This window comes from Seriola aureovittata, chromosome 6 (assembly GCF_021018895.1).
Source record: "Seriola aureovittata isolate HTS-2021-v1 ecotype China chromosome 6, ASM2101889v1, whole genome shotgun sequence".
Classification (NCBI taxonomy): Eukaryota; Metazoa; Chordata; class Actinopteri; order Carangiformes; family Carangidae; genus Seriola; species Seriola aureovittata.
In genome coordinates, this window is record NC_079369.1 from 28,300,097 (window position 1) to 28,312,979 (window position 12,883).

Consider the following 12,883-nt stretch of genomic DNA (forward strand, 5'->3'; position numbering starts at 1 on the left):
CAAAAGGCAGGTGCATTTTAATTGTCTATCCATAATAATGTGGGAAAGTTGTGATTTGTATCATACAATGTATACATTTAGTTCAGAAGTTATTTGATGAATAAAGAAAACGTTTCATAATAAGTCATCATAGTTTTTTCTAAATTCAGATTCATTAACTGAACAAAGCGAATTTGTACATGACTGCCTGTAGGTTTATCATGTATGAAATGATCTGTTCATTGGGTGAACTTTATTGTTGTCAGGGGGCACTTAAAGCTGTTAATTTCCTCAGAGACAGTGCAAATTACAACACATTTCCGCTAAAGAAAAGTATGAAAATGTCATAATATCATAATGTCTTTATACAGCAACCTAAAGACACTGGTGAACTGTGAGCAAGGCATTTATTCCTCACCCTATTTCGGTTATCTGCTCACTGTTTATTAATATTGTTGCCTTATAATATCCTTAAGACGCAAGGCTTCTACTGCTACATTTGCTTTGATGTAGCCTCTAGATACATTATGTTATCATAATGAAAGTAGGGTGTGATGTTGTGAATTATGTAATTGAGAAATTAGAACAATAATATCCTACCTCATACGAAACACCCTCAGACCGCAACACAGTTTTCTCCCCCTCGTAGCCGTTATGCTCTCTGATTGGTCGAAAACGAGAGGGCGTTGGAATAAACAAGTGTTCCAACCCCTCTCATTGGTCTCCGTTTCGCCACTCAAACTGTTGCTTGGTGATGTTCTCGCAGCTTGTCAACCGCACGATCCAGTTACTGTAGCTGCCTGCTGCAATGAAAATATCTTCGTTGGTGGGTGGATATATGGGCTCATTTCCATCATTTTTCACCAACCACTGACTGAGTGAGTAGTTTATTTAATGTCGTTATAGATTAGAATTGTAAACTCAAGGTATAATGTGAATATCTTCAGCACAAGCTCATGAGAAAGGCAACGTTCACAAGCTTAACGGTTGTTTTTGGCTAATTTGCGATTTTGTGTGTCTGGTGAATTAGGCAGAGCACTACGACAACACAGCTAACCTAGCTTATTTAGACAAGCAACTAACCAGAGTCCAGGCTAGGAAGCTGGTAAATTTGTAATAACTTGGTTGAGTGTTGCCATATGTTTGACTTGTTGGATTTATTGCTGCTCTGCATTGAAAATGTGGGAGCTACATTCATTCTGTGGGCAGTCGGAGCTGACACACACACACACACACACACACACACACACACACACACACACACAGACAGAGAGAGAGAGAGAGAGACTTACGTACTGTACAGGCAAGCCACAGTCCCTGTTAAAACAGTGATTTCAGAGCCACATTTCACCGTGGTATATGTGTGTTGTGCTGTTTATGATGTGAGGGAGCATATCAAGAAGCAACAAGACAAGTGTATAACAGATATTAACACATACGGTAATTATTTTGACTTATTATTATTATTATTATGTAATATTTTACCATAAATGTACATATTTGGTGGTTGTTAGTGTTGTTCTTATTTTGTGTTCCTAAAAATGTGTAGTCAGTCTACCTCAAATGTCAGTGACGTTGTCAGCTGCATCCCCTGTTTTTGGAAAATTGTTTCCATCATGTCAGATAATTCTAAACCCAATTCAGGCATAGATAATAGTGCATTGATCATATTGGAGGTTTAAAGGTTCTGTATTTTGAATTCCACACACCAGGTCCATTACCACGCATGAGTCATTCACTTGATAGAGAAAAAAATCTATGATCCACAGCAATGCTCAGTGCATTCCAGATCATATTAGCCTTTTAGCTCAGGGCTCGGAGAGTAGTTGGCTAAAATCTGCTGTAGGAAACAATGGGCTGCATGTAGGTTGTGAAAAGATGAGGAGGGGGAAGCATGTTAACACGCTCAGGCTTAAAAAGAGAAAACATTTTCTGTGAAGCCATCAGTGTTTGAGTTTAGTCTGGGATCATCTTCCTCAAGTTTGCCCACAATATACCTCTCAGTGTACCTGTGCTGATGGTGTGCAGCTGAGTAAGATAAGGGAGTAATAGACCACACAGTGTTGTTAAGTGTTCTGGGAGAGAGTTTATTTTGGTGCTGAGGTTTTCATACTAATGAGCAGCTCCTGTGCTGACAGCACTGTAGGAGACTGGAAGTGTGAGTAGGCTACGCAAGTCCTTGAGCTTTTCAGCAAGGAGAAGATGAAATGGAGAAAATGGTATCTGGAGTCTTATCTGATTCAATAAGAGCAAAGAGTGTGTGGATACCAGAGGAGATGCTGTGATCACATTAAGAGCTTGTGCGATACTGTTTCGAAAAGGAGGGTGAAATTATTTTCATATGGTAGAGTAAACTATGTATAAATGTTTATCTAATTCATGTTAAAGGGGCACTTCACTGATTTTACACACAGTTTACTCAATAGGTAGATCACTGCTCCGCCTGTGAAAACAGTTGTATAATGTCATCTGTGACTCTGGAGGGACTTGATAAAGTCTGAAAAAATAACCCCTGATGATGCCATCATAATGCTTCAAATATTTTACCTGTATTATAAACTGAAGGCATTGGGTTTGAAAGATTAAGTCTTGTGTAGTCTAATGTAGATGCTATTAAATTGAATTCTGGGAAATGTAGGATGAAGTGTTTTTGAAGCTTAGCTCATTATGGGGACTAACAGTCATGATTTCTTGACCTCTGCTGCTGCTTTTCACCACCTTTAATCTTTGTGCAATACTAAATTGCTGGAGTTAACACAAAGAGCTAGAGCTTCTGAATACCACTTCTCTGCCATTGAAGTACTACTGACCAACTCTTTCTTGAGGAAACCTTTTGAAGAAGGCAAAACAATTGAGTTGATATGTAAATCCATTTAACAACAGAGTGGTTAAAGGTATAAAAGGAATTTCACCTCTGGCTAAAGGTAAGTGAAAATCACACTGTATATATTTTAATTTGGTGCAATGTTTTTTATGCAGGTAAAAGTGAGCCACTGTTGGAGGCATGTGGCGGATATTATGGCTCATAGCCGGCATGCACCTCTCGGGAGCCAACAGCTGGCCGGCTCATGCCATCCTGTAGCCGGGCCCCCTCCACCTGAGCTCCATGCACCTCACACAATACACCTTTTGACTTCATGAAGATCCTTGACATCTGTGATGTAATGAATAAATTTGAAGTCCTTGGGATTGTGGGTGAAGGTGAGATTGATCATTTATTTAAATGTAACAATGTGAAATGTAATTGCATATTTAGTTCATTTGTATTTTGTGAGTACATCACTTAGTGCTAGTCCAGTCTAGTCTTCAGCCCCAGCTTTTCATGTGAAGTAGTACACTCATAAATTAGTTATGGGGCTTTTCAGTGAGCATCATTTGATTGTTTTTATCTAATTTGCCTGTAGAAAAAAGCTGTTAAAAGCCTGAGTTGCTGCTCATGACTGAGCAAACCCAATAAGGTCAAGGAGTTTTTTTTAACATTTATTCATTAGGAAGAATTTTAATGTGAAAAACTGACAGTAGATGCTGTGACCTGGATTCATACTCTTGTGCCATTATAGTAGAAATGAAGAGGTAGTTTTTGTGATTCAGTTTTATTGTTGCAAATGTCAATGGGACAGAGTGATTTCATAGTTAAATTTGGCCAAAATGTTTCTCATGGCTTTTCTTTTTTCCTTGAGCCACTTGGTTAATATGAAGTGGCAGAGGCCCTGAGGTGAGGCCACTCACTTGTCCTAGTTTTCACACCCCTACTCCCACCTCCTAGAAAGTTTATAATGTGTATATAATGTGTCGCTAGAAGACACAGGGAAACTTTGAGCTGGATTTTTTAAAGCCTGTACAACAATGAGTCCGTCTGGAATAAAGTCAGCACTTTTAGTACCACATTAAACTGTGAAGTTATGGAAGTTGTGGAAATGGAGCAGTCCAGCTCTTCTGTTGCACCCATGGCACAGTGCGCTCCACTTGATCCAGCATCATAGATTTTTCCTCAGTGATCTTGAGGTCAGTCAATTTTGTTAACGATTCAGGACTGCGTGCTGCATGTAGGCTCACCCAGCAATTAAAAATACACTGAATCTTATGCAATTATCTCCACTTCCTTATCCAGAGAGGAAAATAACATGGGAGGACTAATTGTGGTGATTTTGCATCTTTTGGCACATGATCTACAAATGATGTTATTTTTGATCTTCTGTAATCTTGTCACTTTGTGCTAATGGATTTGTCTGTGGGAAAAGATTTTGGTGCGTTCAAGTGCTTGTGGGAAACCTCTAAGATTTGAGAGTGAACAGGCAAACAGCAAATATTTTTAGTGCAAAAAGTTACATTAAATTCACACTATTGTATTCATGGCATCCATGTTTTGTTATTGTTCATTTTCTGTTAGCTTATGAAGTTAGCTCATGAATTCAATGAGTCTCTAGATTCCCCGAACATTCGAGCATTTTCAAAACAGTCATGACTGTGCAAGAAATGGTCATATAAGTATAATTAAAAATAAGTCTAAACATTCTCTGTTATGGATTAGTTATGTCAGGTAGGCTTTAGGTGTCTTCAAGTAGATTTTCTTCTAGAATTATCTTTTTAGAATGAATGAAAATCAATGTGTACCTGGAATGTATAAAAAATATGGCATAATAGAACCCTGATGTTCATGTGAAGCTGTGTGGAGCACTTCGTCATATGTCGGCTCACTTCAAGAATTCCTCTTGAACCCTCAGGGGATGTGTGTATGACTGCCAGGGTCAATAACATCATAACTACAGTAGCCTGCCAACACTTGTGTCCTACTTTCTGAGCCACCTGTCCTTTTAGAGAAGGATGTTTTTTGTAGCATTATAAAAAGGATTTGAAACCCTTTTTATTTTGTAAAAATAAAATGGCCCAAGTCGGTTCTGGACTTATTAGCAGTTGTTAGCATGATTGGCAGCTGACTTCATATGAGACTGAGAAATGTCCCTATATTGACCACACCTTGTTTATTTATGATAACAGACCATGCTGGTATGTTATTCACAAATTGACATTTTTAAACAGAATTTGAGCTATCATTCTTTTATTATTTCATGAGGATCTGCTTTTAAGTGTAGCAGCTCCAGTTGAAGGCAAAAGTAGTGCCCGTAATACATGAATGCTCTGAATATTCATGAGAAGATAAGCTGTTTTAAATCTCCATTAATCATGTGGTTTGCTTCTTTTTTTAGGTGCCTATGGTGTTGTTTTAAAGTGCAGACACAAGGTAAGATCTTACAAATTTGAATATAATCACCTCAGCCTCTTGTTATTGATTGGTCCTGTCAAACCATTCCGATCATGAGTCCTAGTTTTCCTCATGTAAACATTATGATATAAAGGACAAGTTCGGTATAATCTTTAGTTTTCTTATTGTCAACAAATCCCATGAAAAGACCAGAACTAACAGTGAATTAGTCTCATTAACAAGTGTTGTCTGTATAATTCTGATATAGCTTGTTCCTCCATTGTCCAAGGACACATAAATGAGCCACACTGTTGCACTTGTGTCATTACAAAAAACACCAGCACTGTAGTTTATTTTGAGTAAATCCCATATACTCTGCTCTGCTGCAGTAAATACATACTAGAGCACCAAATGTGTATTATTCCATGCCAGAAAATAATCCCCAACTGGTAAATGCACTTTTTCTCCTGATTGAGTAACATTTGCAAAAAACTAGTCTCATTTGTTTTCAAAATGATTTAACCCTGTTTTAAAAGTGAATATATACGTATTTGTGATCTGTTTTTAGAGATTCACTGTTCAGTAAGAACCAATAGGCTTGGGGCTGAAAATCTCAGACAAGCTGGGGATGTCAGAGTCAGGCAAACACATTGTTGATTTCAGCCTTTTTGGGATTTGCTAAGAGTAACAGATATATAGACTGTTGCCAGCCTTATCCTGTGAGGATGGAGATTCACATTAAACATTAGATTTATGCTTATTGGAGTTCAAGAAAGATCTGCTGAACCCTGGAGAACATGCAGTGGTCCTGTGCCTTAGAATTAATGTGATGCCTTAAGTGGCCCCTCTGGAATACTGGGTAATTGGCTATGGTCCTTTGGCCTCTACTTGGGTTCATCAGTGAGAAAGATCTGCTTTCACCACTCCATTTGTTTTCATTCATGTAAAAGTGGCTTTATTAAGTTGTCTTGAAGCTTTACTTACTTACTTTTTTAGCATAAGAATAAGGAAACCAAACCAAAACAAAAAACAAAAAACAAAAAAGCAGCAGGACTATGAAAAGCAGACAACCCACACTGAAGTAATAGCTTTGTCATCTCAGTCCATTTAAGGAGGAGGCCGTGCCAGGAACTGACAGCAATCCAGCATGAATAAGAGAGCCTATAGCTCCTACTGTACTTACAGGGATCTGCAGGAAACAGACAAAACACTTTCTGAGCTTTCCTCATCGAAATCCTTGATATTTTTTGTCTAATGCAATTTCCATGCATCTGCCTTCATTACAGTGTTTATAACAGCAAATACCTTAGTGTATCCATTTACCAGGTTTATAATGCCACAGAGTTAGTTTAAGTGTGAGATTTGTAAAAGACAACAGCATCAAGACTTGATGTCGAGGCAACACTCAGAAGTGAGGAAAACGAGTAAAGCCCGGCTGTAAGCCGGAATCACAGCCTATAATTACTGGGCTTTATTATTCAGACTGATTGATCCTGCTCCTACGCAGCTGCAAATGCCAATGTCTACGTTTTACACAATAGAACTCACATCAATAGACCTCAGTCAGGTCCACACAACAGATGGAGGCTGGCGCTTTGCCTGTAACACTCTCTTTACTGTTTATTTGTGCAAAATTCCTACAAAAACCATCACCATAATTGCAGTGTTCAAAGTCCTTGAGGAAATTTGATGATATTTTTCACTGACATTTATTTTCTGCCTGAAACCTTTATCAGAAGAATTTAGATCCTGATACATCAGCTGGAGCGATATTATTGGCCAATATTATTTTATCACAGATATGTCTGTATTGGCATAGTGGAGCATGTGGTAGTTGTATGGCCAATTACATCCCACAGGAGATGCTGGAGATGAACTAAAGCTAAAAGGAAAGTGTTATTGCGGTCCCCTACCCCCCAAAAAATCATTTGATGCAGCTTTAAAATAACTGCAGTGCAGTCCATGGCAACAAATCAGTTAAAGATTAAATTTCTCCAGGTGTGGAAAGGCTAGTTAAGTTTTACTGTCATCTTCTATTTAGATGCTGATTCTTAAGAAAACAGACGTGGTTTGTAGAAATGATTGACCTAAAGGAGAAATCCCATCAGTCAAATCTTCAACCAAGTGAACAGTGTATTTTCTTGATCCTCAAATATCTGGAATTGAGTAACAGGCATGTGTGCCAGCAACAGTGTTATACAGTGGTTCACTATCTGCAAGGTGGTAACAGTGCAGTAGTTGAAAAACAAATAATTGAAGAGATCATTCTCTGGGTGTGATGAAGCTAATTTGGAATGTCTTTTTAATTAGATCAGTATTTTTATTATTTCCCCGGCATATAATAAATGCTGACATCAGACACAATCTCTGGGCTTGTGCGTGTTGGTAATTCAGTGATCTGAATTTGACAGAATATCAGTTTGTAACCTTGTTGCTTGACGTGTGAAAGAACAGGAAGATGAGTCCTCTGGCTGCAGAATAATAGGGACCAGTGCCATGTGGAAAATATTGTATTGTTATTGTGAACGAACCAACATGTTTTTTTCAAGGGCTAACTCGCAGATCTATGCTGCATAATTATGTGTGCATACACAACAACAGAGGCACACAGATGAACACACTTCATGCACATATCCCCGCACATATACACACACATGCGCTGACACTTCCAAAGCAGAATTACACAGAAGCTCACCAAAGGTTTGATGGTGCTGTGACCATGGGCAGGGGAGGGTGCTGGCCAGAGAAAATGTCTGTGTTTGTATGTAACAACAGCTGCTGAGTCACAGCTGCTCGAGAATATACATTCACCAGAGACACGCCCCTTGAATTTGGTTTAACCAATACATGTATTTAACAGGAATAATTAGCTCCAGGAAAGCTCTCTGGTCAGATATGGAAAGAGCAGACAAGTATATATTCACCAATTCCCACGCAATAATCTGAATCTATTGGAAAGAGGCTGCTGCATCAGTGTGTACCCCCATCTTTTACATTTACAATGTCCAAACGAAGACTTAACAGTCAGCTGGCTGATTGGGGCATAGAGAGGTGGCACAGAGAAGAAGAATGTCAAGTATAGGATTTTTTTGTGACACTATTTGGAGGTTTTAGTCTTAGTCTAGTAGCTTATTCGACATGTTTGTGGATGATTATCATTTTTTTTACAAGTCCAGTAAATTATTATTCCAACAAGAATTACTCTCTTTATTTATCGATACCCAAGTTACACCATACAAAAGGGAAAATGGATTAGACCTATTATTGCTGACACTAGAGTGTATAGATCACTGTGTGTAATGACTGCATGTTGACCATTGTGGGATTGTTAGAGGACTGTTAGCACAAGACTTGAGAATGAGGCAATGCTTCTTGGTCATGAGAATTACAGGCATTTATGAAGAATATATGTTCAAAGGAGACATATTTATTGATATACAGTATAGCTGCAGAAGATTGTTGGTTGTGATTGTGATTTACATTTAAAAGCCAGAACTCTGTATAAATACCATTCAGGTAGAGTTTAGTAAATGTGATAGAAAGACTACATTCTCTGGTTCAAATATCTAATGAATTCAATTGTTCAATCATACACGCTGAATTAATACAGATTGAATGTAAACATCAGTTTGGTATAAAGTATTAGTCTTGATGTAGCGGACCCACATTATGACCTGGTACCTTGTAGGATGACAGCTTTTGTGTTTTGGTATCTTACTGTTTTTCGATGCTCATGACTCAGTCTTGTGCTTTCTTGCCATATTTTGCCACAGCGTTTTGATAAAGAGGAAACCCAGACTGAAACTGCAACATGCTGTTATGTCAAAAGGGTTGAGCACACTGGGACACAGAGAAGCTTTTGTCTTGTAGTTCTGGCTCATCCTTTATTAATTTCTTGTCCATGTAAATGAATCACCAACAGAACATGTTTGGGTTCACTAATTCTTTTTTGGACCACTCTAATGGGAATACAGTGTTATATTGTAATGTGTTGACAGGAAATGAGGGGAACACCAGATTCAAGCAATATTCAAGGAGGCTGCATCCACATATCCACGTTTTGCCAAGTGAGCCAAAAGGATGCTCCAGGTCTTTTGCCTTGTCTGTTGATGCTTGATAAAAACCGATGAATTATGCAAATTTATTGTAAGCTAATTAAGAGGCTTAATCATACTTGTGGAGGCGCAGTAAGGTCACTGTGAAGCTGTTTTTAAAATAACAAGACCAAGCTAAAACAGATCTCTTACATAAAAATACATCAGTTTTACACAGTATGATGTAGAATTTGTGAATATCTGCACATTTGTAAAGGTTGAGGGATGCTGAAGAACAAAGTCATTCGTACAACGTATATGGAAGGTACAGTCAAAGGCTTGATGGAAAACTGGCCGCCATAGAGAGGGCGGGGACGCTAAGTCTCTCCTGTATGACCTTCATAGTTGCACTCGGTTGTAATAATAATAATAAATGACATCACAAGAAACATAGTTGTGTAATGAATAATAAGAGAGAGGTAGAGAGAGAAATTAAGCCCTGACTCCTCTCTCACCCCCACACACCCGGCCGATCACTGCATGAAGTGGCTGTGAATGGCAGACTCTCACTTTCGGAAAGCGTTGATTGCAACTGGAGAAATTCTAAAAAAAAAAAAGTCAAAATATCACAAGAAAGTTTTTACATTTAAGTACAATGGAAACAGAATTGTGAATAAATCATGACAGGAAGTTCTATGAAGAGAATGGAGAATTAACACCACAAACAAAAGTCTATCTCAATGCACCTATCGTCTAATATTTTCCTTTTGGATAGAACCTTGACCTGTAGCTCAAAATGGCAAGTTCAAGTATTACGCTCTATTGTCTTGCTTCTTCGTTTAGTAATTTAAGACAGATTGTTATTTAAATGGCCATAATGAAATCATAGTGAAACCTTTGTCTTTGGTTGCTTTCCCTTCTTGTCCTTCTTTTTTTATTTGTTAATTCACAGTGTTGACAAAACTGGGGAAACTGAGGATTATCAGTCCCAAGAGTGGAAACCACCCTTTAACTTGCTCCAGTTTGACCCTGAGTTCATTGACACATTATAAGTCATGTTTGCTCAGTGTAGATTACAGATCAGACTCTTTTGCATGTGGTCCTCAGTTGACCCAGCAAAGAACTCTTTTACATTCAAAGTAGATGTTTGAACATGTTCATGTGTTGTTCTGACACACCAGAGTTAAAGGAAATTTATTTTTATCACATAACTTAGCACTGTATGTAAGATTTTTCAGAGCTTATGTTGTGTTGTGCTTCACAGGCTGAGCAGAAGAAAAGTTTAATTCTATTTAACCAACAACCTTGATGCCATGAAACCTGTCATATGCATATTTGCTTATTTGCTTTATTGCCTTGAAACTTTACTGTAGAATTTATTGAAAATAAGCTTTTAAACTCCTGAAGTTGTAAAGCAAAATTCCTTTTCCTTTTCAGTGTCCTTGAGCATGTGACACACTTTCTGTTTATCACTAGTTTCACTGGAAGACTGCTGTTGTGGGACCTCCCACCCAACTCTGGAACCTGTTGATTTACAAATGAATCACTTTATATTTGACTTGCCCCAGTGAGTTTCACCTTAAACACAAAGGCCTCTCACTAGCAGCTAATCTAAATCCTGGATAAGGCTTGTGCATGGCCATCGGTGGTTGTTAATCATGCAGCAGTATGTGAAATGTAGAGGGGAGAGGGTAAACATAGCTCTCGTGAGTATTTATTCAAGCATGGAGCACCTCTGAGGAATGCACACTACACAAAGCGGCACCCTGAATGTGCTTATCATCCCATGAGCTGGTTTCCTCTGCCACTCTGTCTACAGAGAGGTAAAACATTGACAGCACTGTCTCCTTAGATGAACATGTTAATATTCATGATTCAGTTTGTAAGATTTCAAGCATTGAAGTAACTGTTGTATGTTTTCATTAATCGAAGATTCACACATTCTTTATGAAAAGTCCTGGCCCTCTCTGCGGAGGTGTTCCTGCTACATTATGATTGGACCTTAGCCAGAGTCAGAGTTCAGTCTTTAAAGTATGTTTGCATCAGTGAGGAAGTATCTGCACACAGAGAAGAAGTCATCACTGCAGACTGTCATATCACATCACCAATAACATCCATGTTTCATAGTGGTGTGTGATGACTGCTACACAAGAGTTTTGTAGATTGCAAAGCAGGTGTCTGAGGAATCATCTTCTATATCAATAAAAAACAGAAAAGACGGCTCTTTCCATATCAAAGGAAAAATTAAGTGCAGCCCGTACACTAACATGGCTTTTGGCAAATGCATACCTGCCATGTTTGTTTTTGTTCTCAGTCTATGTTCTTGTTACCTCCTTAATTGGCCGCTCGGCATACTGCACATATAAAAATAAGATCCCATTACAGTGTTGACGGAGTGCAGATGAGATAGCATAGACACAGCAGGTGGAAATACCATGAGCATGTTTAGTATCCAAATAACATACCCACATTCATTCAGCATTTTATAACAGTTTACAGTAGCTTTTCATTAATATTCAGACCAGAATTTGAATCGGCAAAACACTGTGGAGATCACATGAAGTAATGCATCATGTATTATGCGTGTCACATTTTCTTACATTTCATTTATATGACAACAAGAGAAAGGCTTGCTACCTACACACAAGTGTTTAAAATGATGTAGAGTTAGGATTCCCCTAGCTGTACAAAGCACAATTATCATTATGAATTTGTGTTTTTCCACTAACTATGACAACAACAACAACTAAGTTGAGGTGAGTGTAATCTGTATTTTTAAGTTTTAAGTTTTTAAGTATATTTTTTAGGGCTTTTTATGCCTTTATTAGATAGTACAGTAGAGAGAGACAGGAAATGGGAGGCAGAGAGAGGGGGAATGACATGCAGTAAAGGGCCGTCTGATGCGGGATTCGAACCGGGGCTGACTGCAGTGAGGACCGTAGCCTCTACATATGGGGCGCCTGCTCAACCCACTGCGTCACTTGACGCCCCGTGTATTCTGTATTTTGATGATTTTGATGAAACGGAAGTGCAGCCATACATTCACTGTAATATTAGATCCAAGTTAAGCTGATTGGAGCAGAAACAAGAACGCTGCTGAACCTAATGTTCCCTGAGAACCTGACACTAATGTGATGTTGGCATGAAAATCTAAGTGAAAGACATGAGCCTGAGTTGATTGTAGACAAATATCCCTCCTGACAGGGATGTCCATGCATTACTTGACATGCGAGAAGAAACAGACAGCTAAGTAAACAAGTTGAGCAGTTTCCCTCATACCATATGTAAGTACTTTGATTACAGACAGTCTGTAGAAAAAACACACACTGTGCACTGGTTACATTGCATCAATCCCATTATTAAACATAAACAAGCAATTTTTAGACTTGAGAGCAAAGAAGACAGCAAGTGCTATACTGAGGAATGAAAAGTATCACATGATCACGAGCCATCCTATTATTAGCAAGTGAGCAACAACATATGTGGCACGTGCCAAGAGGAGTCCACAGGGACAATGCTTGCTTCTTATGGTGAAAGCTCCTGGCAGCTCCAGTATGGTGTGGGGTTGTATTTTCCTGGCATGGTTCAGGTTCACAGAACCCCTGAGGGCCAGAGACAGATGCCAACATGAAAGCCATTCTTAGTGAACATGTTCATCTAATGGAGA

The 12,883-nt window shown here is 38.6% G+C and overlaps 1 protein-coding gene across 1 annotated transcript in view; it reads left to right on the plus strand.

Annotated features, from left to right (window-relative positions):
* The first annotated feature begins 731 nt into the window (after positions 1 to 731).
* LOC130171006 (cyclin-dependent kinase-like 5) overlaps positions 732 to 12,883 on the plus strand; it is a 43,173-nt gene continuing 31,021 nt past the window's right edge. Inside the window, 4 exon segments of the mRNA XM_056378760.1 lie at positions 732 to 857; positions 2,959 to 3,106; positions 3,108 to 3,180; positions 5,187 to 5,221. Coding sequence (XP_056234735.1) covers positions 3,086 to 3,106; positions 3,108 to 3,180; positions 5,187 to 5,221 — 129 coding nt within the window. The 5' untranslated portion in view covers positions 732 to 857; positions 2,959 to 3,085.